This window comes from Molothrus aeneus, chromosome 4 (genome assembly GCF_037042795.1).
Source record: "Molothrus aeneus isolate 106 chromosome 4, BPBGC_Maene_1.0, whole genome shotgun sequence".
In the NCBI taxonomy this organism is placed as follows: domain Eukaryota; kingdom Metazoa; phylum Chordata; class Aves; order Passeriformes; family Icteridae; genus Molothrus; species Molothrus aeneus.
In genome coordinates this window covers 64,295,561-64,323,248 of record NC_089649.1, presented here as the reverse complement: position 1 = coordinate 64,323,248, position 27,688 = coordinate 64,295,561, and the positions used below count along the sequence as shown (strand labels likewise).

At 37.3% G+C, this 27,688-nt stretch overlaps 1 protein-coding gene across 1 annotated transcript in view; it reads left to right on the top strand.

Moving 5' to 3' along the window:
- The window catches only part of HTT (huntingtin), an 81,846-nt gene that overhangs the window by 9,418 nt on the left and 44,740 nt on the right, over positions 1-27,688 (top strand). Inside the window, exons 4-28 of the mRNA XM_066548688.1 lie at positions 1,146-1,205; positions 3,149-3,228; positions 3,628-3,766; positions 3,999-4,140; positions 5,536-5,714; positions 6,080-6,284; positions 7,165-7,212; positions 10,487-10,567; positions 10,924-11,288; positions 13,059-13,182; positions 13,458-13,576; positions 14,467-14,578; positions 15,113-15,253; positions 15,903-16,061; positions 16,150-16,247; positions 17,685-17,824; positions 18,652-18,715; positions 19,120-19,220; positions 20,782-20,928; positions 21,954-22,074; positions 22,328-22,404; positions 24,593-24,744; positions 25,134-25,336; positions 26,190-26,316; positions 26,985-27,112. Of these exons, the coding sequence (XP_066404785.1) occupies positions 1,146-1,205; positions 3,149-3,228; positions 3,628-3,766; positions 3,999-4,140; positions 5,536-5,714; positions 6,080-6,284; positions 7,165-7,212; positions 10,487-10,567; positions 10,924-11,288; positions 13,059-13,182; positions 13,458-13,576; positions 14,467-14,578; positions 15,113-15,253; positions 15,903-16,061; positions 16,150-16,247; positions 17,685-17,824; positions 18,652-18,715; positions 19,120-19,220; positions 20,782-20,928; positions 21,954-22,074; positions 22,328-22,404; positions 24,593-24,744; positions 25,134-25,336; positions 26,190-26,316; positions 26,985-27,112 (3,312 nt within the window). The remainder of the gene's footprint in view (positions 1-1,145; positions 1,206-3,148; positions 3,229-3,627; positions 3,767-3,998; positions 4,141-5,535; positions 5,715-6,079; positions 6,285-7,164; positions 7,213-10,486; positions 10,568-10,923; positions 11,289-13,058; positions 13,183-13,457; positions 13,577-14,466; positions 14,579-15,112; positions 15,254-15,902; positions 16,062-16,149; positions 16,248-17,684; positions 17,825-18,651; positions 18,716-19,119; positions 19,221-20,781; positions 20,929-21,953; positions 22,075-22,327; positions 22,405-24,592; positions 24,745-25,133; positions 25,337-26,189; positions 26,317-26,984; positions 27,113-27,688) is intronic.

The following is a 27,688-nucleotide window of genomic DNA, read 5'->3' as shown; positions in this document are numbered from 1 at the left end:
TATTGTAACAGGTGTAACTGGGGTGAATGGAGTTTTGGAGCATACAATTTTAGCTGGGGAGATCAGGCTCTGGAGGAGCCACAGGCATTCCACTCACTGTGCTGAAGCAGTTGTGGCTTCTAGCTCAGTGGGTACCATGAGATTTTGTAGTCATGATGAGTAATCCTGTGAAGATGGGAGTTTAATGGTGGTAGCCAGGAAGGCAGATAGAAAAGTAGAAATGGAGAAATTATTGGGCAAGGAATAAAAAATTAAATACTCCACAATGTAGCACTGTATGAATTCACAATGTAGGCACTTTCAGATTGTGTGGGGGTCTCATCTCATCAGAGGAAGAGCTGATGGAAATATTCATAAATTGTAGTATACACTAGGGAAAAAAGTGGAGGAGGAAGGGTACCCATATATATATATATGATTATATTTTCATATCTTCTTATTTTCTGATACTTTGAAGGTAGAGAATTATCAAGTTGGGGTGAACAGAAAATTACTACTTCTCTGTGCTTGCTTTCATGACATGTGCACTGGGTTTTAGCCAGGCTGCAGGTTTGAACCCTGTTGCTGTATGCTTGATTGGATCCTGAGATGTGACACTTCTGGTATGCAGAGCTCCTTGTGGTGTGTGTACTAACTGGATGCAGAAAATTGGCTGATTCATGAAACAGAGGGTTTTCAGGAGCTGTTAAAGGTAATGGTACAAATACAGCTTCAGTTTGAGAAATAGTAGAAGCTGGCTTGACAGTGGGGGAGTGTAGCAGGGAGTGCCTTTTTTGCTGTTTGTGAATGCTATTCTTGTGGTTTAATGTTCTGTTCATGAGTAGCTGTTTCTGGTGATTGCCAGAAAGCACAAGAGGTCAGCTCTGCTTGTAGGCTGATCCCATATGGCCTTTTGCAGGTAGAGTCAGTAAAACAGTCAATATTTACTGCAAATAAGTGTTAGAGTTTGTGGAGTGTGTCCACATTAGTGTGAAGGATAAAGGTGTCTCTTCTCAGTATTTATCACTTCCTTAGTTATACATCAGATATAGGGACCATTAGATAGTTCTGTGCCTTGGTTGAAGCTGTTTTACTGCAAGTGTAACATTTTTCCTGTAGAGCACCTCCCCTCTGATACAGTATGTTCTCAATGCATTTTATTGCAGGCTTTGATGGATTCCAATCTTCCCAGGTTACAGTTAGAACTCTATAAAGAGATTAAAAAGGTGAGTGATTTTTCCTTCATGTTCTTTCTTCTAAATTCATTAGTATTTAGTCTGTGTTCTAGTATATTGGAATGTAGCATTAGTGTAAATTAGTAGTTTGTCTTTTAAGATCGAGGTCAAATCTTCATTTTTAGAAGGATTTGTGACTGTTTTAAAGTATTATTCTACTGAATTCCTCACTGCTGTCCCCATTGTTTGTATTTAACTACTCCTGAAAGTTTACCTGGCAGAAAATGTGTGAGCATTTGGTTTGAACAGCAGTTTGAGTTAGCCTTAGTGACTCCCCACCCAAAGGAGTAATTCATGCTGTTTGCTCCACTGACTCAGCTGGAAAGAATAACTCAAACCAAAAGGGTGATGGAAAGTACATGGAGGACAGTGGCATTCTTAATTGTCACAACCTTATGGAGAATTAAGGCTTGAAGTAACCTGCTACAACTACTTTATGAATGTATAATGTGTACTTACAGCTTCTTACAGAGGCATAGGGAAAAATACTGAAGCATCTCTCTAGGTATCAAAAGCTACAGTTCAATTATGTCCACAGGGAGAAATTTAGTAATAGCCTTTTTGAAGTTTGTGACTGCAGAAGAGAAAGGCCATGTTTAGGACAGTATCACTGAGATTGTGTCTTTTGCATCTATAAACATGTGGCCAGGTTTGTATAGACAGAAAATAGAGGTGTTACTTGTCAGGTAGTAATGATACTGGCTTTTTTTTATTGTTTTTGGAGGGAATAACAGAGCTCTAGAAGATAAGTCAGAAAACCAATGTGCATGCATAGCTTTTCTTGTGTTAGATGTAGGGATGTAGATGTATGGATATTTTATTGTACTGCTGTACCTTAATGTCATGCAGTATTTTTGAGGGTGTGGAAATGGACATCACCTAATTAACAGAAAATAACCAACATACAAATTGCTCCAAAGTTTTTACACATTTATAACCAGGTGTAGGAGGAAATATTTTGTTGTTCAGTTGGCATGTTCTTCTTGAAAGGTGCTCTTGGATTCATGACAGGTGAGAGAGAGGTAGCATATGCAACAGGAGCACCCAGCAGACTGAATTTTGTTTGTGCATCAGGATCAGAAGCCATGCCAGAATCTGTTGTTTGGCTGTGAGCCTGAGAAATGGATGTTTTGCAATTCAGATGCAAGTATTTTTTACTTGTCATGCTAACAAGGCTGCAAGCCTTTGATATATCAGCTGAAGACAGTAATAAAGAAATGACAGTTTTTAAACATCTCAGCTTTGTCTTCAGGGGACTCAATTTGAGAAGCATTTTGGTTGGGTTTGAACTACATTAGGTCGACACCCTCCTAGGCATCTTGACTTCCACAGTTTTCTATATTTCCAGCAACACTAAGGAATTGTGCTACATCCCTAGACACTAATGTAAGGGCATTCTGCTTCAAGTCAGGTGCACAATGGAAGGTGTCAGTCCAGGCAAACAGATACTAAACTTCAGCAGTCAATCCATTGTGAAGTGCTACAGATCAATATATTGATTTTTCCTTTGGTGCACTCAGAAGCTGAATGTTGTTTATTTGCATATCTTCTCTGCTGTCAATTTTGTGCTGTATTTATATCTCTGCAAGTGTTACAGTGATTTTCAGACTCTCATCAGTGTTTCTTTGTTGGCTGATGCCTTTCTCTGTGGTATTTTAAGCAGATTTCAGCAGAGCAGAGAACTCAGACACTTTTCTTTTGTGGTGTTCCTTACTATTCCTTTTAGATTACTCAGAAAACTCCTAATACCAGTTAGAAAAATGAAGGTAGTCATGGAAGTGACTTGACTTCCTTTTGGCTAAAGGAAATTTGATTTCCAGACACCTTATATTTTTATCTGTTTAAGTAAAATATACACTATTGTATGTTATAGGCAGTTTTTTGTAGGAAGTGGTTTTGCCTGATGAAATGTGATAGTTATATACTCTGTCTAGAATGGTGCTTCAAGAAGTCTGCGTGCTGCACTCTGGAGATTTGCTGAGCTTGCCCACCTAGTTCGGCCTCAGAAGTGCAGGTAAACACATGCTAATAATGAACTTTCCAAAGAACCTTTAAAGAAATACAGATGTTAACAAAATGTTACTGTTAGTAAGGTTAAAGTATGTAATTAGGAGGTTGGAGGAATTGCTATCACCTTATTCTCTCTGAATTTATTTCATCAGTGTGTTTTTTTAAGTGGAGTTTTAGTTCTATGCTATACATTACAGTAGGGGGGGGAAAACTTGTAAAGATAATGACTTGTATATTTTTAAAGTGTATTCTTCTCTTGCATTCAGAAGATTCTTCTTTTTTTCCTATGTTCTGTATTTTGTATGATTTAGTAATACCACAGAACTGGGGTATGAATTAAAAATACTTAGCAGGGTTCAGTAGTTCTGCTCTCAGATCAGTTTTTCTCCTGTGCCATACTTAGGCCATACCTGGTGAACCTTTTGCCCTGTCTGACACGGATCAGTAAGAGACCTGAGGAGTCGGTGCAGGAGACTCTGGCTGCAGCAATACCCAAAATCATGGCAGCCTTTGGCAATTTTGCAAATGACAATGAGATTAAGGTACCTTTCTTTACCCTACTAGTGCTCCCTGTTAAATCCCAAAGCATGGGGAGTTATCAGCATTACCATCCCATGGTACAGAAAGCAGTGTTACAGCTGCATGCCTGAATTAAGGCAGTAGTTGCCTTTGCTTGATGTGCATGAAGTAATGCTTTGAATAAATGAAAAATACATTTGCTGCCTTCTTAGTTCACTTCTGATGGAAAGTTAAGTAAGGTGTCTTTGTTTTTAGGTTTTGTTGAAGGCTTTCATAGCTAATCTTAAATCCAGTTCCCCCACTATCCGTCGAACAGCAGCAGGATCAGCAGTGAGCATCTGCCAACATTCACGAAGAACACAGTATTTTTATGCCTGGTTATTGAATGTGCTTTTAGGTAAGATTCAGGGCAAAAAAATTAATTGGCTTTATGTGTAAATAACATTACATGTTTTTCCATGTAAGAATATGTATCACTTTGCATATGTGAAAGATTTTCAGGTAAAGGAAGGATACTTTGACTGAAAACTGCTGATACTTTCTCTATCTGGTGTTAAGTTAGATAAAGGTACTTCTAAAGCTATTTGTCTCTCTCTCTGTGCTGCAGTGCTAGTAAGTAATATTGAAAAGATGTAGCTGAGGCTTGTGAAACTGGTAGCTTGTTGGAAAACGAGGTCTAAGGATTCTGGGTGAACTTCAGGTGTCTGAAGACTTGCATGGTCCATCAGCTTGGTTGCTAGCGCAGCAGGTCTGAGGTAGAGGGTACCCTGCTGTGCTCTGAGCCATGATCACTTACCCTATGACCTTTCTTAGAGGACCACTACATAGCCTCTGTAATAACTTAGAGCAGAAATTGAAGATTTTTAAATTTAAAGTGCACAATTTTGTATCAGGTATTGCTTCCTTATTTCTTCAGCTGGGAAGTTTGCATGGTCTTCTGGTTTTTATGCAAGTCATAGCATAACAAGAGAGATCTCTGGCTTTCAGTGGAAAGTTGCCTCAGTTTTGTCTTTGACAAGAGGTTCTTTACTATGTAGACTGTTTTGCAAAAGGAGAGATGAGGAAGAGCAGCAGATACATGAGGTGTTACCATGTTAGCCTTACTGCTTTCAAGTGTGAAAAATTCAACAGCTACATTGTGACTTTCCTCCCTCTAAAGTGATGTGTGATGATGTCCTTGGCAATGATGCAGAATTCAAACAGAAACGCGAATGGGAGCTCCAAGAATTGATTTTGAATTTTTTTCTCCTCCCTGGATAGAAGGTTGTGTTTCCTTCCATATTGCTTTGTAATATGCTTTGGGGTTGGTTGTGATTAGCAGGTAGGTATATGGAAGAAAGTTCCCAAAAAAGGGCAAAGTACAAATATCTTCCATTAGGATAGTAGTGCATCTGTGGGCAAGGGACTTACACTTGGGTATAAGCTGTCAAGTGGAGAGAGGAGGCAGGTGAGAGGAGCAAGAGAGTCTAGATCATTTGATGAAAGCATCAGCTATTAAAAAAATAATTTGTGTTTTAGTGGAGTAAAAAAAGGAAACAGGGAAGGTGAGACAAGGTCCTTTGATCATTCTCCCATGCTGCTTCATTGATTCTCAGTAGTATAAAATACATATTTTCAAATGTTTCTACATTTGGAAAACACTCTTAAATTGCTGCTAGGTTTTGGTTGCTCTGTTTTGTTGTTTGTTGGTTTTTTTTTTAAAGAAGCTATTATATGGACTACATAAAATAACATTTGTGTTGGAGCTAGCCACTGTCAGTAAGTTATTTGGCTACTTTGTTTCTCCCCTCAGGCTTGTTGGTTCCTGTAGAAGATGATCGTCCTACTCTTTTAATTCTGGGTGTTTTACTTACACTAAGGTATCTCATACCTTTATTGCAACAACAAGTAAAAGATACCAGCCTGAAAGGCAGTTTTGGTGTAACTAGGAAAGAAACAGAGATTTCACCTTCACCAGAACAACTTATACAGGTAAAGTATGAATAATACCCCTTACCTGAAGAGTACTAATTGGGAGGGAGATAGATAAATAGTGATCTAAATAAATAGATTAGTCTGATACTGAACACTCTGACTTCTCAAATTCCTGTTTATCTTGAATGATAGTTGGTCCAGTGAGTGGAATTATTGATAAGTAATGACCAGAGTTCTACCAAAAAGGCATTTAAGTGGCTACAATTGATTGGCATTTCCCCCTTTGGAGATTGTGGTGAAGATCATATATACCAAGCATCAGTTATTCTTAATTCATTGCTGAAATTTGATGTTGTGTAGGATAAGACACGTACTATGTTCTGTCTTCATAGAGCTTACTGCAGTACTCTGCTGGCTTTCAGGTTTATGAACTGACTCTGCACTACACCCAGCATCAGGACCATAATGTTGTGACTGGAGCTTTAGAATTGCTGCAGCAGCTCTTTCGAACTCCCCCCCCCGAACTGCTCCATGCCCTGACTGCCTGTGGGGGCATTGCTCAGGTCAGTGTATCCAAAGATGAACCTGCCAGCAGGAGCCGCAGCGGGAGCATTGTGGAACTTATAGGTGAGCTCTGCTTCTGGGAGTTGCAGTAAAGGGAAATGAACATACATCATCAGCTCTAGTTCTCAGTGTTAGCTAAAGCATGAGGGTTAAATGAAATGTACAAAGCTGTGCATGGCATTCTTTTTTCCCCAGGTACTGTAGAAGTTCCTTCCCTCCTTTTAAGTGGGTACACATTCATTGATTAATTACAAACTTCAGAGGGTTTTTTTACAGTTTGTGTTGATGATTTTTTTTTTGTTACACAAAGCAAGTTTAATATGCTGACTTTTTTTTACCTCACAAAATGAATGTTCTTACCAATCATCTGACAACTGTGATTCATAAAAGCAGATTTAATCAGAGTTTGTATTAACTGAGAGCTCCTTGCTGAATACCAAAACCAGCATGAAATTAAAGCATGACTTAAGCTTATCCTTAACTGTTAAAATCAGCTATCAGCTTTCTTGTCTGTGGAGTGCATGTTCTTGAAATTCTCTTTAACTGCTACATACCTGTTTCAAAAGAATCAGTCTCTGATTGGGTTTTTGTAAGGAGTCTGTATTGAACTAATAGGTCAGCCAATATTGCTGCTTCTGGAAGGTAAATTATTATCTGGAAGCAATCATAGCAGGGAAATTTAGAACACATTTTTGAAAGCAAACTACACACAAGTGGCACAGAATATTAAAAGTAATTTGGTGTCAAATGATCAAAAAACCTCAGACTTCAAAAGCAACAAGTTTGCTGTTTCTTCCTGGCTTTGGTTTTTGGTTTTGTGGGTTTTTTGTTTTGCTTTGCTGTTTTGTTTTTTTTATTGTTTTCCACTTGTGGCTATTAGAATTCCTTCATGATTTCATTAGCTCTGTCTTTGCCCTGATGTGTTACTTTCTGTGATTTGCAGCTGGAGGGGGGTCTTCATGCAGCCCTGTTCTTGCAAGAAAGCATAAAGGTGATTATTTTGAAAACCAATCTTTAATTGCATTCCTTCCTGATTTTTTTGGGGTTGCTTTTTTCCCCCTCCCCACTTCATTGTCTTGCTGAACTTGGGTCTTCATTCACGATTGCCTGTGTTATCAGCTGAGCTTAATCATTATAAATAGTGAAAAGATTCTGATGCAATTTCTGATATTGCAATCAAGATATTCTAAAATAATTTAAAGCAATATAATCTTATTTTTACTGTACTTCACTGTCAAAGTTATGTTGATGATTATGATGCTGTTTTAACTTCTTAAGAGCACATAGAAAAATCATCTCTCTGAACAGGGCATTCTTCTTTTTCATGGTAATACTTAAGCAATAATGTAACTTGCTAAACAGTTAACTTTCCTGGTTTTGTTAGGCCTGTTTTTTTCTCTGCAATTTATTAATGCATGTGTATGTTTGCATGCTTCAATATGATGGTTTTTTATTTCTTTTTCTGTTCTTGATGATTATACATTTTTGTCCTGCCTGTGCAGATTTTCTCTCTTCAATAGGTTGTTCATTTAGCAGGATTTTAAAGAATACAGTTTGCTCTGAAGTATTCTTTTCCCAGTTTGTGCATGAAAGTACTTAATATTTAGTTGTGTGTTTACACTTTGGTTTAAACCAGTCATATCACTATGACAGAGTCAATCTAGGTACAACTGTGTAACACTTTCATCACCTGAATTAGGTGAGCAAAATGTTGCTACTGCAGTGAAACTGTGTGAGTGTAGTGTGGTCACTGCAAGCATTAGTAAGGAAGAGATGTGCAATGCTGAAGAGAAAAACTTCAAGGAAAAGTAGTTTGAAACTAAGTGAGATTATATAAACTGGAAGCACCATTACAGCTTATACTTTTCCAAATATGTCCTTTAATCTTCATGTGCAAGGAATCTCATTAACCACTCTTTAACCACTGCTTTACATTTTGGTCTACTCTTAAAGCATACAGATAAGGTTATTCAAGCCTTCTTAAGTAACCTTATCTATATGGTTTAAGAGTAGACCAAAATGTGAAGTAGTGGTTAAAGCTGAATGAAGCAGTGCTCACAGATGCAGTTATCATTTCTAGTTTAGAAAGGTCATATTGAAAGAATGGGTGTCTGAAAGTAGATACTGCTGCAGCATCCAAAGGTGAGACAGAATGCAACAAATCAGAATAACTACACATATCACATGTAAATAAAAAATAGTAAGTTGTCCTTTAGGATCTTGGTCTTGTTCGTAGCCTTCAGTGTACCTTTGAAGTATTAATAATAGAGTAAATTCAATTAAAATACTTATTAATATACTAATCTTTCACTTGGTGAGAAAACGTGTATGAGTCATCAGCCTTCATCCTTTTTCAGTACTATGGTATGAAGATTTTGTGGTCTAAACAATGGCATAAACAATTTGAAAAAATCCCTTCACAGTTTTGTGCTTTGTACAGGTTTATTTTCAAATTGTCAATTGTTCATTTCTTGTTGCTCTCCATTGTAGAAAGGAGGGAAAATCCAAGCCTATTCCCACTTCTTCCTTGAAGTCATTCTGCAGTCATGTAGAGTAGTGGGCAATGGATGGGACTTCTCAAGCTGTAATGCTCCTTTGTGTGTAGGGGTGTGAAGTGAGGCTGATCTACAGAATTCTCTGTTTCACATCTTTGCAATCTTGCTACATCAGATCAACTTCAGTTCTGAGCAGCTGGCCTGCACTGGTTCATTTATGTTTCAACTTCAGAAGATTATTTGCAAAAAAGGCTGAAAATTCCTTTTGAAATCAAAGCCTATGTTTTGAAAGCAACTTAACTGGATTTTTTTCTTGTCAAATAGAGGAAAAGTATTCTGCTGTGTGTGGTATATACTCATTTAATACATTTAAGCATACAAAACATAATGTGCCTAAAGACTGTTTTTCAGTGTTCTTATTCTTTCACTTTTAGAGGTGGGCAGCCATGGAAAGCAGAAGATAATCCTGGTTTGTTTCAGTGAAATGGATGTAAATGTGCTAAATAATAGAGAAGAATATATTATATTTTGTGCTTTTTGTTGGGAACTCCTAGCAGGATTTTACTCATTCATTCATAGGAGTGTGTAGTTCTCAATTAACTGTCATTTTACATGGAAGGTATATGGAAATGCCATGTTTACTTTTCTGCCTTACTTACAGTTTTGAGTATCATAAATCATGCTTTTCAGAGGAAGGTGGTACTACAGTGGTACTGCTATGTATGAAAGCAGTGGAGAAAAAGAAATCAATACAAAAGTGTATTAATGCTTTTTTTACCCCCAGTTAACTTGAATAAGGTACAAAGGTATTCACCCAGAGTTTTCCAAACATTAGTTTCTTGCATTATGAGTCTACAGTGCAGCTGTAGTCTGAGCAAAAGGGTCCTTCTCAGAGCACTTACTGTGAATCTCTGTCTCAGCAAGGGACTTGCAACCTGTAGAAGGATGGGCTTAGCAGCTCCCTCTGCACTCCATGTGCTGTCCCAGGGACAGACTTTGCAGTGCAGTTGTGTCCTTGGTTGCCTTCCAGGCAGTGTGCATCTGCAGGTTCTTTCTCTTTCCACTGCCTGTAATTTAAGTAGATAATGCTCTGTGAGTAAGAGAACTCTGTGGTGGTTGGGTTATGTTAGAAGTGGTTCTCAAGTTTCTTATGGCAAAAGCATCTCTGAAGATTTTTTGCCTTAGTAATCCTTAGCTCTCCATGGTTGTCCATGGTTCATCACCCTGTCCCACCTGTGTTGTCTTGTGCTTCGAGTCTGCACTGCTCTTCCCCTGGGCTTTTTCTGTACTGTTATCTTTGGAGTTCTGAGCAGCCTTTGATAATTTTTGTAGCCTTAAGGGGAAGAGGTTATTTATTCTATTACTTGTGGTGCATCAATGCTCTTCAGAGTTGAGGGCAGACATCCAGATGCTAGATATCCAGTCCTTAGGAATATCACATACTTGATGAAATTAGTGGGATCCTAAATGTAGTCCACAATAATAAGCTAGAAGTCACAAGGCTGTAGGTTGTTTCCTGAATGGTTGCACTGGTAAATAAAGTTGCTTAACTGTTTTCTTGTCACTGCTGCCTGTTTCTTTCCTGATCAATTAGTGAGGGACTGGATGTGCACTTTATTCATTCCTTTCATCTGTTACCCGCCATAGCTATGAAGAATTGTTTGGATAAACTTTTAAAAAAATAGATTTCACATCTGACTTCAGCTGTTCAACATTTCAAACTGACTATAATTTTTGAAAACTAAAGGTTTTTTTTGTATCACTTCCCAGGTAAAGTACTTCTTGGTGAAGAAGAAGGCTTGGATGATGATTCTGAAACTCGATCTGATGTCAGCTCTGCATCATTTGCAGGTACCTGTCTTTCTCTTTAGCAGTGCATTCAGTAAACACATTCTGCTATTGCTCTATGCAAAATGTGTAAGTGATGTGTTATGGTGGTGAGGAAGTGTATGGGCATTCAAAAGACATGGAAAACAAAACCATAAATACTGTGGAGTGTAAAACTTAAGGAAATTGAGTGCATTCTTTTTTTTAAAGAGATGGGGTGGAATCTTTATAAGATGCCTGTTTTCCTAGCTATAGTTTAACTGTTTCATTACACACTTTCCTTAGCCTAGTTTAATATGTGGTTTAGCCTGTGTTTTCATGTCGAGAGTGAAACACCAATTCAAGCAGTGGACTGACTGATAAATGCCTGTGTTTTGCAGCTTCTGTGAAGGGTGAGATAACCAGTGAGCTGGCTTCTTCATCAGGAGTGTCAACAGCTGGGTCAGTGGGGAGCTCAGCTGCGGATGCCACAGGCCACGACATCATCACGGAGCAGCCGCGCTCGCAGCACACGCTGCAGTCAGAGCCCGTGGAGCTGCCCAGCTGTGACCTGACAAGTGCAGCTGCTGAAGGGGAGGAGGAGGAGGTGCTCAGTCGAAGCTCCAGCCAGATCAGTGCTGTCCAGTCAGATGCCACCATGGATTTGAATGATGGCACACAGGCTTCCTCACCAATTAGTGATAGCTCTCAGACCACTACAGAAGGTCCAGACTCTGCTGTAACCCCTTCAGACAGCTCTGAAATTGTAAGTGTGCAGCGGGCAGAGGGGGGATCTCCTTCTACTGAGGGGCCCGACATATCTCAGAGCTCTTCCATGGAGGGCCCAGACTTGGACTCATCTCCTTACTCGTCTTCTACCTTTCAATCCTCAGCTAGTAACAGTGGAAAGGTCAGCAGCTCACAGCTCTATTGGAGAGCTTGACCTCCTTTTAACACTTTCACTTCAGCAGTAATGAAAAGCTACAAAGCTGTAATCAGTGTGTTCTCTGGGTAGGTCATGTGAAGGCATTACAGATGTCGCTCACTGATAGAATGGCAATATCAAAGTCTTGACTTAAATATATTCTCTTAGTAGTATATCCTTAATTCTGTATAGATACATTAATAATTGTTTTGGTGCAGGAGGGTTAATGGAAGTGTTAAAGGGTGAGCAGTTTTTTTGGAATGATAAAGACATATTTTTGGAGCACAATGCTTTACACTGCCTTCTGCCTGTGCTTTTACACTTGGCAACACAACTCTTTTTTTTTCTTTTTCTTTTTTATTCCATTTTAAGGATTTCTTCTATAATGGGCAAATACTGCATGATTTACAAATGTAGCAGTTACATATCTAATAAACACCTGAAATATGCATACACTATATCTAGACATTTGTCTCTCTTGGGCAAGTGTATTGTGAGGTGGTAATAAAAACACAAAAATACAATTACTGGGAACCAGAGGAGAAAATTCAAAAGGGGAAAAAATTTAGAACAAGTTAAGATTTTTTCAAACATATCAAACTTTTGGTTCTTATTTTCTGATAGTAATTTGGAAGAGTAATAGTCTCTTAGCACTATAAAAAATAGTAAATTTATAATCATGCTAAGAAAATACTTCTGCAAGTGTGAGAATTCAAGAACCAAAGGAGTGATGATAATTGCTCTCTGAATTAAAGGAAGGCAGTGCAGAGGCCAAAGTGAGCAGGCATTTATTGACAAGATGTGTTTATGCAAATTCTTGTCACTTGGCATACTGTTTACAAGCAGTAATTATGTGTAAAATTATCCATTCATAATTGAGAGTAAGTGGTTGTCCAAATTACTGACACACAAGCTTTTTAATGAACAATTTCCAGGTGCTTTTAAAGACAGGAAGTAACTGAAGAAGTATCCTGTTTTCTGATAAAATTAGTGAAACTGGTTTTCTTACTTTACTGTAATTAATTATTATGATTAATTTTGATGGTTATTTTTTCATATACCTACTGCCTATATATTGCCTTGGTTCCAACGGTCAACCTGTCTTCCAGATGAGTCCATTTTAGTAGTCTCTGGTTTTGAATGAAGAAATTGAAATACTTCGAACTTCCTTGTCCTTTCTTGTCCTACACAGTGTGTTCTCAGTTTGATATCACATATCCAGGACAAGTGAAGTTATGGGGGATTTTAACTGTGAGGGCTAACTTCAGTTTGTGGCAGTAAAGGTGTTGGTTGTGATTTGTAACTGCTGAGAGAGAAACATTTGTGATGAGGGAGCAAGGGGAGCTGCAGGGGAGCAATGGGCTGAGTTACTTGGTTCCTGTTGGTAGCCAAGTTCATAGCCCAGCTGAGAGACTCTCAGATGGAACTATGGCCTGCAATAGCCCCAGAGCTGCAGGAGGAGGGGAAGTGCTTTGGGGCTTACATGCAGCTTGACACTAATATTTATCAGGCTCATATTTGCTTTCAGACTATTTGTAGATTACTAACACTGCATGTTTCAAATTTAATGCTCTGTGAAATTATTTTAAGTCCTGTCCTTGCACTGTGTAGGTTTTGGAGGGTGCTGAAGGACAGTATTCTGGAATGCAAATTGGGCAGCTGCAGGATGAGGAAGATGAAGCTGCAAATATTCTCCAAGATGATTCGTCAGAGTCCTTCAGAAATTCTTCTCTTGGTATGTTGATAAATACAGGGGTGGGCCAGACTGGGGACGCCATTAGACAGGTGTTCAGGTGCATCTGCACTTCAGGGGAGTGAAGACTCGTTTAATGGATATGAAAAACAAATAACTAGATGGATATGTGAAATAAGGAATATATTTCAACACTTGTGATCAATTACTTGTTTTGATCACTGCTAATTTGTTTTTCATGTTTGTATAATTAGTGTAATTAAGGTGCTTTTAGTTTGCATCTGAAATGGTATTTCATGAATTACCTTTTTCTAAAGCTCTTCAGCAGTCTCACCTGCTGAAAACCATGAGCCATAGCAGGCAGCCCTCTGATAGCAGTGTGGATCGATTTACATCCAAAGAGGATGCAGCAGATGCTGGTGAACACGAGAACAAGGTGAGAAGTAATCACAGTGGTCAGATTTAAAGTTCAAAACAATGACATTTAAAAAAAATTAAATTACAGTTATGAAGTGGTAAATGTGGGAAGCATGTATATATGATGTACCTTGTTATAGGTCGAAATAACTCAGGTTGCGTAGGGAATCTGAGTTACAGCTTGAATTTCATTTAACATAAGGTTAATACATAATTATTGATATCTTAAATGCAATGACCAACAAAGCCTTACTAGAACACCCTGCTGAGAACACAAACCCTTTTTTTCTGTGCATTAGTAGGCTAGACTGATACTTTCTTACTTGAAATATCTTTGTGCTGATTGTTACCTGTGTAGGTAACTTCATGATCTCCTCAGGGGTTAGTCTTTGAGCCTGGTGCCATTCTAACTACAAGTTACTGATTTCCTCTTACATTTTTTTGACTTTATCTTTGGATCTTGTTGTGAGCTGGGGTGAAAGTTTCATTTGTGGCAGGCAGAATTAGATCAGCTTGGATAACTGGGGAATTCTAAATGTGAAACTACAGAAAACAACTTAGAAATAATATGCTTTTCTTACAAAGTTTCCAAAGTTTGATGGCAACAAGTGGTTTAGCATGCTCTTCACATGCAAACAGCAAGTCTAGATAGTTTAGAAAAGTCTGCAATAAAATATTTCTGTAATAAAACTGAACCATTTCTGATACAAGATATAAACTTCTCAAAGCATTGCACTTTGAGGCCTTTTGTTGGAATATATATTAAACTACTTATGAATAATATATATTAATTTTGTATTAAACCTTTAGACATTTGAGATGTGCAGTAGTTCTAAATCTTGTGCTAATATATTTTTCAGTTGAAGATTAATTTTTCTCTGTATAAACATTGTGATTTACCTTCCATAGCCCTCCAGGGTAAAGGGGGACATTGGGCACTACACTGACAGAGACTGTGCTCCTCTGGTGCACTGCGTCAGGCTGCTGTCGGCCTCCTTCCTGCTCACTGGGGACAAAGGAGGTATGCTTCTCTTTGAGCTTCATTGGTTCTCTGCACCAAGTTGGAAATGTGATCACTTTGCTCTGTCTTGGTTTTGATGTCACTTTATTAGAAATATTGGATGTTTTTCTGTGGCGGTCCCTAAGCACCACATTTGCATTTTTTAAAAATACATCCAGAGGTGGGGACTTAACCCCATTCCTGTCATGGTATATGACTGATTTAAGGTGTTTGTTCATTTTTTCCTTTTCTAAACTCTTACTTGCCCACATGCCCATGTAATGTATTGTTTTTTGAAGGAGGTGAGCTGGAAGTATGTTATGGCTGTATTTGAGTATTTCAAGTATATTTCAAATACAGTTCATTTGAGAAAAGCAAACAGCCCATATATCACTGCTGCCTCTGACAAACTGCAACTGCTTGCTCTGCCTTCATATTTTTGTACAGGCTAAGCTATTTTATTTTATATAATGTTACTAATTAAATTTAAAACTATTTAATTGTTTTAAACCTTTAAATACCTTCCTTTTAATAATTTTTATTTCTTCCCTGCAGCTTTAGTTCCTGATAGAGATGTGAGAGTCAGTGTAAAAGCCTTGGCAGTAAGTTGTGTTGGAGCAGCTGTTGCACTTCACCCTGAGTCTTTCTTCAGCAAACTGTATAAAACACCTCTGGAGGCAATGGGAGAAGAGTATGGTATGTTGCAGTTCAGATATCCCATTTTAATAGTGTGTTTGGGTTTTCAAATAAGTGAGGCAGCATCTGCGCTGAAAACCAAACCCACTTTGGTATTTGTGGACAAATATTGCACAAATTGGATTGAATGGGCTGTGCATGTGATGGGGGATATTTTTTGTAGCAAGATTTAAGTTTCATGATGACCTTGTCAGCTCTGACAAGTTGAAGCTGTTTTGAAACAATGAGTATGTGGAAGGGGTTGTTTATTTTACAAATGTTTCTTCTGATTTAATTTAGTCCATCTTACAGACTTTTTTCCTAAGTCATTAGGTTCACTTTTACAAATGAACCACAGGGACCTGGAGTGTGCAGCTGATTTGATACATTGACCAAAATGCTTCTTCTGTTTCCCTGGAGCATTTTGTGTACAGTTGAGATAAATCACTAGTGTTTTTATATTGGTGATGATTGGTCAGAATGGTGGGATTGATCTGTAGATTGCATGCACAGAAAGGGATCTCAGAAGGGGAGAACTGTGGTGGGCATGTTTTGGATGTGCTGATGTTGATTGTCCAATAGTTGAGACCTCCACTGTAGCATTTTTATGAATCAATAAAGTCTAATACTAGTATTTTTAAAATAAAGTAGTTGTAACTTATTTTCTTAGAGGAGCAATATGTGTCGGATGTTCTGAACTATATTGACCATGGGGATCCCCAGATTAGAGGAGCTACTGCCATTCTCTGTGGAACAATTGTCAACTCCATTCTAATTAAATCTCGCTTTGATGTGGAAAAATGGCTAATAAATGTCAGAAACACAACAGGTAACAATTTATTTTAATGGGTATCTTTTTGTCTTTTAATGTAAGATTGCAATGTTTAATTGCTCAAATTTTTTTTTTCTTTTTTTAGGAAATCTCTTTTCCTTGATAGACTGCATACCTCTGTTACAGAAAACATTAAAGGATGAGTCCTCTGTTACATGCAAACTGGCTTGTACAGCTGTGAGGGTAAGCAGTAGGAATTTATTTGCACCACACAGATCACAGGGTTGTGATTCATTACTGGGATGCTGCTATGTGCAGATGTCTAAGCTTCCAGCATAAAATGATTTCTTCCTGAAGAATTTTATTGGTGATGAAAATAAAATTATGTGGTTAGATCATGTAGCATTGTAATCTAATCATGATGTTTCTCATGAGAAATGTACTGCTATGAACTTTAATGTTACATTAAGAACAGTAGGATGAGTGCATTAGATAGAAGGGCTATCTAGGCTAAACAGGGGAGTGTGAACATGTAACACCTGGTTGTAGCCTGTGTTTGGAGAATAAAAATTAAATGTGAGAAATGACAAGTAAAATAGTGATTATTTTCTGAAACAGTAATTTTTAAAAGTGGAAAAGTGTCAGGAAAGCAAGCGGTTAAAATTGGGTGAAAGATCCCTCAGGCAATTGTTAAAACAGAGATGTCAGCTAAATTGGTGAGTGGAATTTAGAGGAAATGAATTTTATTTCTTGAATAAAATCTGTGGAAGGTGTTTGGGTGAAAAAGCAGAGGGGGTGAAGGAGTGAGCTTTCTTTGAGAGTTTTTCCAATAAAGTAGAACACAGAAAAATCAGAGACTTAAGGACCTGTGAGGCAAAGCATAAATTTTAGTAAAATGTGGATAGTTTGTGTGGGCATTATGGTTTTAGATGCAAAGAGGAGAGGCTTGTGATACAACTGAGGCAAGGAAATCCAGGTAAATGAGGCTGTTTTTTAACCTTCTGTTCAGCAATCTTCATGTTTGTGTGTAGTGGTTTCATGTGTGAGCACATTTGTGATAATGGCTTTTTAGAAAACCACCAAAATGGTTCAGTTCAGGCAACTTAATACTAGTCCAGTTTGGTTCTTGCTTTTTCTCAGTATATTATGTGATCTGACTTTACACATTTTAGCAGAAATGTTCTAAGCCTTTTGGGTTGTTAATCCTCAAACAAGAAAGTACATTTGGTGTAGTTAAATAAGACATGGTAGTGTGGAGTGAGTTCTGTAACTTTTTCTAAAGGTCACACATTGTGCCTATAGTTGAACATTCACATATGGATGTATGACTTTTTCAAAAGCTTTGGAAACCAGAACCAGGTGTCTAAAAGTACCCTGTGGAAATTAGGAGACTGTTTTTGAACAGTTGAGAATATAATGCTTGTGGTGTTGAGCCCTCCTTTAGAGGATTGCCCTCTGGTCTGTATGGCCTGCATTCCTCTCTAGAGGTTAATTTCAGCAGCAGATTTTAGCAGTTCACATGGAGATGGTCTTCTGGCCTTGCATGATCTTATGATCTTATGCAACAACTTCTTTTAGTATTCTGAAGAAAACAGGTGGGTTTTTTTTGATGACTTTTTTGTTCTGCTTTTCAGAGAACCTCTTCTGTAATATAATTGAAAGTTGTTTTTTTCTTCTCAGCATTGCATCATGAGCTTATGCAGTAGCAGTTACAGTGAGCTAGGTTTGCAATTGATTGTTGACCTCCTTGCTCTGAAGAACAGCTCATATTGGCTTGTAAGGACAGAACTTCTGGAAACACTTGCAGAGGTGGATTTTCGGTGAGTGTTCCTATTTTTCCATGGGTGTGGGAGCTGAAGGGCAGAGAAGTACAGGAAACTGTAACTGTAATGGCACCATTTCTTCTGAAGCATTCATGAGTTTCATAAAACGAATTCAGATCAGTCAATCCTGTATGAATTCCTTTGTCAAGTTACCACTGACTGCACAACCAAGCCCAATCCTGGTAACACTCTATTGAAGTTTATTGTTCATTAGTCTGTTGTATCAAGTCTTCTGTAAATGTGTGATCAGAGAGGGACCACATCATTTGGGATCTAACTTAGTTTTTCCATCCAGTTTTGTGTGTTTTTAAAGAGAAAGTCCCTGACATGTACTCTGTTGTCAGCTCTCTGTAGTCACTCAGTTTCTTTTAATACTGAAATAAATGTGGCTTGTTCTTTTTCTTACATTCTCTCATTCTCTATTGGTTCTTCCAAGCTGAAAGACAAAAAATGTTTACATGAAAGTTCTTCAAGTTATCCTTAGTCATACAAAAGTGGACTCTGTGAATAGTGATGTTTGGAATGTGTTACTGTCTTTTCAAAATAGTCTGATGATTCTGTGTGTGGGAAAAAATACAATTAAAATCATGGTCTTTAAATAATGGGGTTTTTTTAATGGAAGGACTATTTTTCTTCAGTTACACTAGCCAGATAGTAGGTTAGCAGATAACTTACCTTTTCTAAAGCTTGCAAAAAGTGTTTACTACTTACATTTTCCCTATAGTGGTTTCTTTAAAAAATAAACAGAAAGAACCTGCAGAACAGTGAAGGGAAAAATAATACACAATGTTAACTAATGTACTCTAAATTCTGTTTTGTCACAGGTTAGTCAACTTCTTGGAAGGAAAGACTGAGAGCTTGCACAGAGGTATTCATCATTATACTGGTGTAAGTAAATTACTTAATCAGTGTATTGTGTTTCTGGATTAAGGTACCAGTGTAATGTCACTACTTTGTTTTTAAATTCTGTCAACACTGATGGCTGTTGTATTCTTTGTGGAAATAGATTCATGTTCTAAAACTTACTACAATTGGGAATGTACTTACTATTGAGATTCAAATATCTTCATTTTCTCTGGCGTGTTTGTGTGTTTTGTGGCTTGTTCTTTTGTAACTTAAAAAAAATTTGACAATTGTGTAGTTAGAGAATGTGGTTGACAATGTTAAGGTAAAGATGGTCTTGCAGGCTTGTATGACAGATGGAATCTCAGTTGTTAACTCTCCTTTAACAATATGGTCAAATGATGAAAATGGTCAGTGAACTTTATTTATTGTGCTCATTTATTTTCTAGCTATTAAAGCTTCAGGAGAGAGTACTTGAAAATGTTGTAATAAGTCTGCTTGGAGATGAAGATCCAAGAGTGAGACACGTGGCTGCAGCTTCATTAATGAGGTACATGTGACATTTTCATTTATAGGATAAGAAAAAGTAGTTTAGAAAGATATTTGCATATTCATGTGTACCTATAACTAAAAAAATCACCGAGTGTTTTTAATGTACATATATATATATGTGCATGTATATATGTTTATTCAAAAGAGAGATGGGAAACAAATGCATCTTTATGGTACCTGGAACATGCATCATTCTGACTGATCAGGTATTTGTACTTGGCTTTCTATTAGCAATCCAATTACATTAAATTGCATTCTGAGGGTATTACATTGTATTACATTCTGAGGGTCACTTTCAGTTTCAACTTCTTCTGAATATTTTTCTTCATGCTGAAGTGGTTTGTTCAGTATCCTGGCAGTGGCTGATTGACTTAAAATGTCACAGTTCTACAGATTTGTCCCAACTCCCAACCACTGTAGTTTTCATATGGTCATGCACAGTGTATCTTAAAGCTTTTGTGCTCACTGATCACAGTGCAGCAGATAATTTTGTTTGCAAAGCAGCTGTTGGCTGTAACCTACTACAGTTATAGTTGCTGTACAGATAAATGCACCAAAGGGTAAGGATTAGTTGGTAGTTTATTTACTGGAATTCAAAGACTTACATTTTATGTTTAAAGTAAAGTTGGGAGCATGTAATGCTGAATTCCTGGTGTATTTTATTATCAGAGGGGTTTCTTTCCTATTTTTTTCATACTGTTAATTGCTGCCCATTCCTAATAACAAATATAGACAACTAAACTTTTAAAGTTCTGACATTTAAAAGTGTTTATATTGCCAAAGCAGCTCAGCAGAGGAGTCATGAACTGTTGAATCACAGAGCTTGTGGCTTTTATTAAGGGACTTGATTCTGAAATGGAGTTATTTTATTAGCTGAGTGCTAAGAAGTTGAAGGTTTTTCTATCTTCATGCTGACTTAGGGACAGCAGGTGTGTTAAGATTGGAAAAGACTTAACCTGCCCAAGAAAGCTACTACAATCTTGTAGAAACCCCTTGAAACATCCAGTAAGGACACTCATTAGGAGTACCCTCACTGAGATTATAAAAACATGTGTAAAATAGCTTTTCATTTTACATAAGTTGAAAATACTCTTCAAGAAGACTGGATTTTATTTTATGTTTTGGTGTTACTGCACAGAAATCAGATGGTAAAAAAATATTTTTTTTTCAGTAAAAAATGAGTAGTCAGTTGATACAGATACTCATGGGGAAAATATCTGGGGAGATCAGGGAACAGCAAGAGAGAAATAATCTATGTAAGCATTTGTTGTAGTATGTGTGAGGAGGTATCTCCATAAAATACTTTTTTTTTCATTACTGTATGTCTGGAGCAGTTGCTTTGTCCTGACTTGTTGATACAGATACTCATGGGGATTGCAATGAAGAGCAGTTATATAAAGATAAATTCAGCTTAATGAATTTAGGTAACAGCTATTTACAATTTGATATGTGTAATGAACATATATAGCTTGCTGAAGTGTATATTAAATGTAATTAAACTGGCTGTTAAATTATATCTGAATAATCATTTTTCTTTTTGACACTTAATTTTCTTTCAGGCTTGTTCCAAAGCTGTTTTATAACTGTGATCAAGGACAGGCTGACCCAGTGGTGGCAGTAGCACGAGACCAAAGCAGTGTCTACCTGAAACTCCTCATGCATGAAACACAGCCCCCATCTCACTTTGCAGTGAGCACTATCACCAGGTGTGTTTCCTGCTTGGCCTTGCTTCCAAAGGAATGGAGACCCAAATTTCACTTTGCAAGGTCTAGGACTGTAGTTAAATCCTGCAAATCTATGTGCCTTTTCTAGTCTGTAGGAGCACCTGTAGTAGGTTTAAGCTCCACAGGAACTGACTCATGTTCAAAGAATACCCTGTGAGTTACTGGTGAGTGCTCACACACTGAGAGTCCTTGTTTTGAGATAGTTTCTTCTCTACATCCTCAAGTCACTCTACTTGCCCATTACATTACAAAACCAGGTCCAGCTTTTCGAGCTAATTGTGTGTATGTTACTGTTCTTCAGGTGTGTTGATCCAGATTTGGAGCTCTCCACATCCTGTTTAATGATTGTAGTTGCAGAAGGCTGTACTGCCTTTATAATTTTAAAAATAAATTCTAGTTTTGATAGTGTGATCTTGTTGTATTTTTGCTGCCAGCTGTAGTTTTTCTGTCTTATAGATAGCATGAGTTGTATATATTTGTAGGAGTTGTTGGATTCTAGCAGTTTGTCATAAAAATTTTTAATTATATACCTTTTGGTATATGGTCTTGATCTTGTCACTTAAGATATATGCTATAGTATGGAAGCAATAGGACTTTGTGGATCCAGTGTTATTCTGGATAGAAAATAGAGTTTCTACAGCAATAATCCAAACTTTGTGAGCATGCAAAAATGTTGAATCCATTTGAGCAACAGCAAAGACAACAGAAAAGTTAAATTAGTGGTCATTTCTCAAGTATCTAGTTAGAAACAGTTGATCAGTTGGTCTGCTATTTCTGTTTGCTAACAAAGAGGCTTAATTTATAAATTAAATAGCATTTAATACAACCCCAAAAATGCAACAATACAAGATGGTATTTAGACTGTTCTTTGGTTTTGTGTGTTACAAACAGTCAGATACATACTAGTAATTTAAACTTAAATATTTAAGTAATAAAATTAATAATTTTTGATTGGGATGGGGGTTTTAAAGTACATGTTTTGGTGAGTATAAATGTTTTTATTTCAGAGCATACAGAGGTTACAATATGCTGCCAAGTCCAACAGATGTCACTATGGAAAACAACCTTTCAAGGGTTATTGCAGCAATTTCCCATGCACTGACAATATCCACTACAAGAGCACTCACGGTGAGGTTTTTTTGTATGGGAGTTTTTATACATGAGAGTTTCTTTGAGTTTTCTTGCTATGGTGGCTGACTTTTTCCTATTTTCAATGCTTGCTTTTTTTTTTTTTTTAATGATCTCCTGACTACATTTGTATTTGGGGCTTCTGTACTGTGACAATGGCAGTAGTAATAGATTTAATTCCCACTCTTAAGATAGTGTGTTGCTAACTCTTCCCCTGGTGAAACTCATTTGATTCTTGGTGTCTGCTTTTCAGTTTGGCTGCTGTGAAGCTTTGTGTCTTCTCTCCACAACATTTCCAGTGTGCACCTGGAGTGTGGGATGGCACTGTGGGTATGTTCCCTCTTTTGTTAATCAAGCTTCTGGAAGTCACATTCATGAAACAGAAGTAGACTTACTTAGGCATTGAAGCCCTGGTTTAGGTATATGCTCTTAAGATTATTTTAGCAGTTTAGAATACAGAAGAATATATTCTTTGTACAGAATACAGAAGATTATAACTTCATGTTGTCAGGTTATTGAGTGCCAGCATTTGTCACCTTGGAACCATGGTGTCTGTCACAGGGATTGGCTACAGCTGCTCTTACAGAAAGATAGATATAGTCAGCATCTATGAAGTGTGATATAGGATAAAAATATTCCATGCTTAAGAACTTTTGAAAGGATATTTATCTTTGGAATATTATATCTTGTAGTATCTCTTTAAAATTTGAACATTAAAATTTTCAACTTGATTTCGTGTCTATGTTGAAAAATGGTGGGTCAAGGAAGCTGGTTCATCTTGGCTGCTATAACAGTGTCAGATGCATTTAAATTGTTCTCATTTGGCACACTGAGTGGGAACAGCAAATTGGGTATCTATACTATTTCAGTGTTAATATAGGTAATGCATGATAGGCCCAAATTACTTACATTCTGAAGAGTTTCTTCAGATGAAAATGTACAGCTGGTAGCCTAAAAGTTTTGATTTTGCCTCTGATTATTAGTGCTGTGCCATGTGAGCAGTGAAAGTAGCTACTGGACATGTGCACCTGGAGACCTGTTGGGTTTTTAAATAGATTTAATATAATTTGTATTGATTTTCTTTGTTGCTGTCGTGTCTCTTACTCTGTTCGGTTGGGAGATTTGGTCTCACTTTAAAACCAAAACCCAAACACAAAAAAATGAGCATCCCTCAGATGCTTTTCTTGTCAGCAGGCCCTTGCTTCCCTTGCTGGCCCTTAGAGTGGCTTGCTGTGTATATGTAGAATAAGAAGTGTGGTCTAGTGGTAAGAAATGAAGTAATTCAGGATGTGAGCAGTACTTAGCTGAAAAATAAAATCAGTATTTCTTCTCTTCTACCTAGCTTAAAAATGTTGTTTTAAAGATGCATGTAATATTTATAAATGATCCAATGGCATAGCCTTTGCCCTTTCCTCTCATTCCTTCTTCACAAATTTTTGGCCAGTGTTTATAGTAATTTGGACTGTAATTTTATTTTTGTGGAATGATATGGACATTTCTTGTTCTGGATAATAAGAATATAATAACATGGATAGTAACATGAGAATTTTGCCAAAAATTCCTTCCTATCTTAAGTGTTGTTGTTCTTATGATTAACAAGTTACTGGAACTGCTGCATTCCAACTCTGTACAGCTCAACATGGATTAAGTAATGGATTTCTGACTGGATGTGAAATAAATAACAGTTGCCTGTGAAAATACTTTACAAAAACCAAAGGAAGGCACTGTAAATATCTTTGGAGCTTTATCAAAATAATAGCTATACTTAGTGTCACTTTAATTTTCTGAAATTCCTGTTGTGAGAGTAACTATATTAGAAGATTTTAATTATTTTGAATTAAAAAATATTTTGAAAGATTTCCAGATTCCCTTTATTTAGAGGTTACGTAAGATCTTCTCCTGAAAGAAACTGAAATATTTAGGTCTTACAGCTTTGAAGTGATGTGTGTAATTCACAGAGTATTCTGCCAAACATCTTCTGGTGATCTCTGCCTGCCCTTCCTTAAACTTGATTTCCATGGGAAAATCTGATTTTATAATTATTGTCAAGGAAAATACAGAATGCAGCAGAAAACTACCATAGTGGATAGTGTTCACTCAAAAAATATAGAGGATTTGATGGAAAGCAATTGTTTAATTAATTTCTTGTCACATTGCAATACTACAACTAATGTCTCCTGTCCTTACCTTGCATGTGCACAAGACTTAACTGAAGATAGTTCAGGACTGTAGTGGGTAGCAAATAAATACAGAATTCTTCAGTTTATCAGTAGATGTCACTATAGCCTTGATATTTGCTATTAAAAGGAAGGTAATAGCTCTTAAAGAAACCAGAGTATTGTCAGGTCTCTGCTGCAAATTGCTTCTTGAAGTTGTATTTGAGTGTTAAATGTGTATTTCTGTAGCACAGATTTAATTTCATTAGATTACCCATCTGCTTGACTGTTGGTTTTCTCAAGATTTTCAATTTGCCAAAAGGGGGAAAAAAAGTCATGACATTCCAAAATTAAACTTGCAGTGTTTCCCAGCCAAGTTCTTCAGATGAAGCTCAGAAGGGCTGCGCCATTGGTATGGCTGGCTTGGTCCTGTCTCTCCTTTCATCAGCTTGGTTCCCCCTGGACCTCTCAGCACATCAGGATGCTTTGATTTTGACTGGAAACTTGCTTGCAGGTAAGGCAGGATAAGAAAAGTAGGATTGTCCTAATATTTTTACCATTTGGATTAGAAGGGCCAAATCTCACTCTATTTTGATTGTATGCCAGGAAAAACTTGCAAGATAAGCAGAAAAAATAAAGAAGTAACTTTTACCCAGGAGGTTTGACAAGAAACTGCCTCTTTGTAGCTAAGTTGGAAATTTCCTCCAGTTGCCAAAGGGCATGCTTAGTACAAGCTGGGTACAAGAACTCAAATTTTGTTGGTTTTGTTTTAAATTGTGCAGCTACTCCTGGCTTTGAAATTCTGATTGAACTTGTGTTCATATAGAGACAATAACCATAGCTGACTTCAAAATTTTCTGGTGCTTAATTCCGAGTTTTGTCTTCTCTTTCCTGAAATTGCAGCAAGTGCTCCCAGGTGCTTAAAGAATCCTTGGAGTGCTGAAGAAGATGCAAACCAAGGTGCTGCAAAGCAGGAGGAGCCCTGGCCAGCTCTGTCAGATCGAGCTCTGGTCACTTTAGTAGAACAGCTCTTTTCTCATCTGCTGAAGGTCATCAATATTTGTGCACATGTGATGGATGATGTTGCTCCTGGTCCAGCTGTAAAGGTATATATTAAAAATAAAAAAATAAAATTATGTGACTTAAATACTGTTGTGCTATAGACACATTTTAGACTTGACACAGGTAAGTATCTAATTCCTTGATAATGACTCCACTCTGTGTAGTAAAGCAAGTACCATGAAGAAAATGCATATTTTTCTTCACATAACAGGTTTTTCTTTAGTTCTGCAGTGTTTAAAATATCACCCTAAATTTTGAGTCTTTTATTCCTGCTGACTTCACTTGAAACATCAATTCAGTGAGGAGTAGTGAAGTATTGGATTGCATACTCTGGGAAATGTGTTGACTTTTGGGTTGGTTGGCTGGTTGTAATGCACTGAGCTCCTTTTGGGGCTAAAAATAACTTTTATCTTCTGAATATACTGTAAAATATTTTGACTTTTAAACAGCTTATATGAGATACTTCCAGGTTTGGGGATTTTTGAGATTTTTTTGAGGCATATGCATTTAGAGACTGATTTAGAAATTGTAAGACAGTATTGTTAAGATGAGTAATTTCTTCATATTTTAAAAATGTTTGAATATAATTTTGACACTTCTTTATCTGGACTCAAAAGGAAGTGCAGTAATTAAGCTCTAATTTCATCTCATTGGCTTATGCTGAAGCTGAAAATTTAATCTCATTGGCTTATGCTGAAGTTGAAAATAAAGTGGAGAATATATTAAACTATTTCCTTTTCACACAGGAAATTCATGTCCTGAACCTGAAACATTACAATTTAACTGACAGTCAAATGAAGGGGAGTTTAAACAAAAGAAGAATATGCTTGTATTTTTGTAGAAGAAAAAAAACCCTATTTGTGCTTACCAAACTAATAAAGGTTCTTTTAATTCTAGGCAGCATTACCTTCTCTCACAAACCCACCTTCTCTTAGTCCAATTCGGAGAAAGGGGAAGGAGAGGGAGTCTGTGGAACAGGCATCTGTGCCCATGAGCCCTAAGAAGAGTGGTGAAGCAAGTCCAGGTAGGCACTTGACTCCTGTTAACCCTTCTGTCTGCCTGCCCCACACATAACCTGTGTGGTTATGGCAGAGAGAGAAGAGATAAAACTGAGGACCTTTTCTGCAGTTTCACTTCAAGAGACAGGCAGGGTACTGCATTGGTGGGAAGGCAGCTGAGGGTGGGGGCTTCTTTACTGTTTTGGTTTTTATTAACTGTAAGCTGAAAGTTACCTGTACTTTTCAGAGCCAAAGCACTGCTGAATCCTTTTCCTCACTTTTTGTGAATCTACTCAGCTACTGACGAAAATAATTTTTGCACATATGTTGCTTAAAAGAAATTTGAAAGTTGCTTTCCAGCTTTTGGCAGGAGTGACTTTACTTTTGGAAATGATATTCTGAATCTTGAAATCTTTTTTTTTTCATTAATAATGAATGAAGGAAACATGTGTTAATTCTGTTTTGTAAATTGTACATGCACTTCAGTATTAAGCCCTCTGGGTTAATTTCTCTCATCACGGCAGGCTGGATCGTTGGAATGCTCTTCATTTTCCAGTTGTGCATAGTTTGTGTCTGTAGTTTGGAATATACATGTGGATTGAAAAAAACATGCAGATGTAGTAAATTATATTGTGTACATGTCATGAGCAGCCTAGAAAAGGCATATTGTGCTAATCTATGATATTCTTTTAAGCTTCTAGGCAAACTGATGCTACAGGACCTGTTCCAACAAGTAAATCATCTTCAGTAGGAAGCTTTTATCATCTTCCATCATACCTGAAGTTATATGATGTCTTGAAAGCAACCCATGCTAATTACAAGGTACTGCATGATATTGTTTGATTGGACTATAATGGAGTTGGATAATCACTTTATTTCTTTCAAACAGGCTCTGCCTCTGTCAGCTCACTTGTTTACCTGTGCAAACAGTTTATATACACAAAAAAGAATTTAAAGAAAATCACAACTACTACAAATAAAAACAAAAACTGACCAAACAACAACTCGTGATAGGAACTGTCACCCTATTGTTTCTCTGCTGTCATTATTGCTGGTACCAAATGACTTTTTGCTGGCTTGGCAATCCCAAATAAATCCCCATGTCTGTTCTCTCTGCACTTTATTCAGGATGGGGGAGCTTTTTCCTCATTAGTTCAGGTGACAGAAGATGCATTCCTTAGAGAGTTGGTCATCTGATATGTACTTTAAGGATTGTGTTTTTATTACACCTGCTGTGTTTATCAGAAATGCATCATCCAGCTCCATTGCTTGTCAGTGCCCTAGGCCTTCCTCAAGCAAGAAGATCCCTTTTTTTTTTTCTTAGTCAGAATGGAGTCCTGCCTTTCCAGCAATGCTTAATGCAGTCTAAGCTGTCAGAGAAATTTTATACAAAAGATC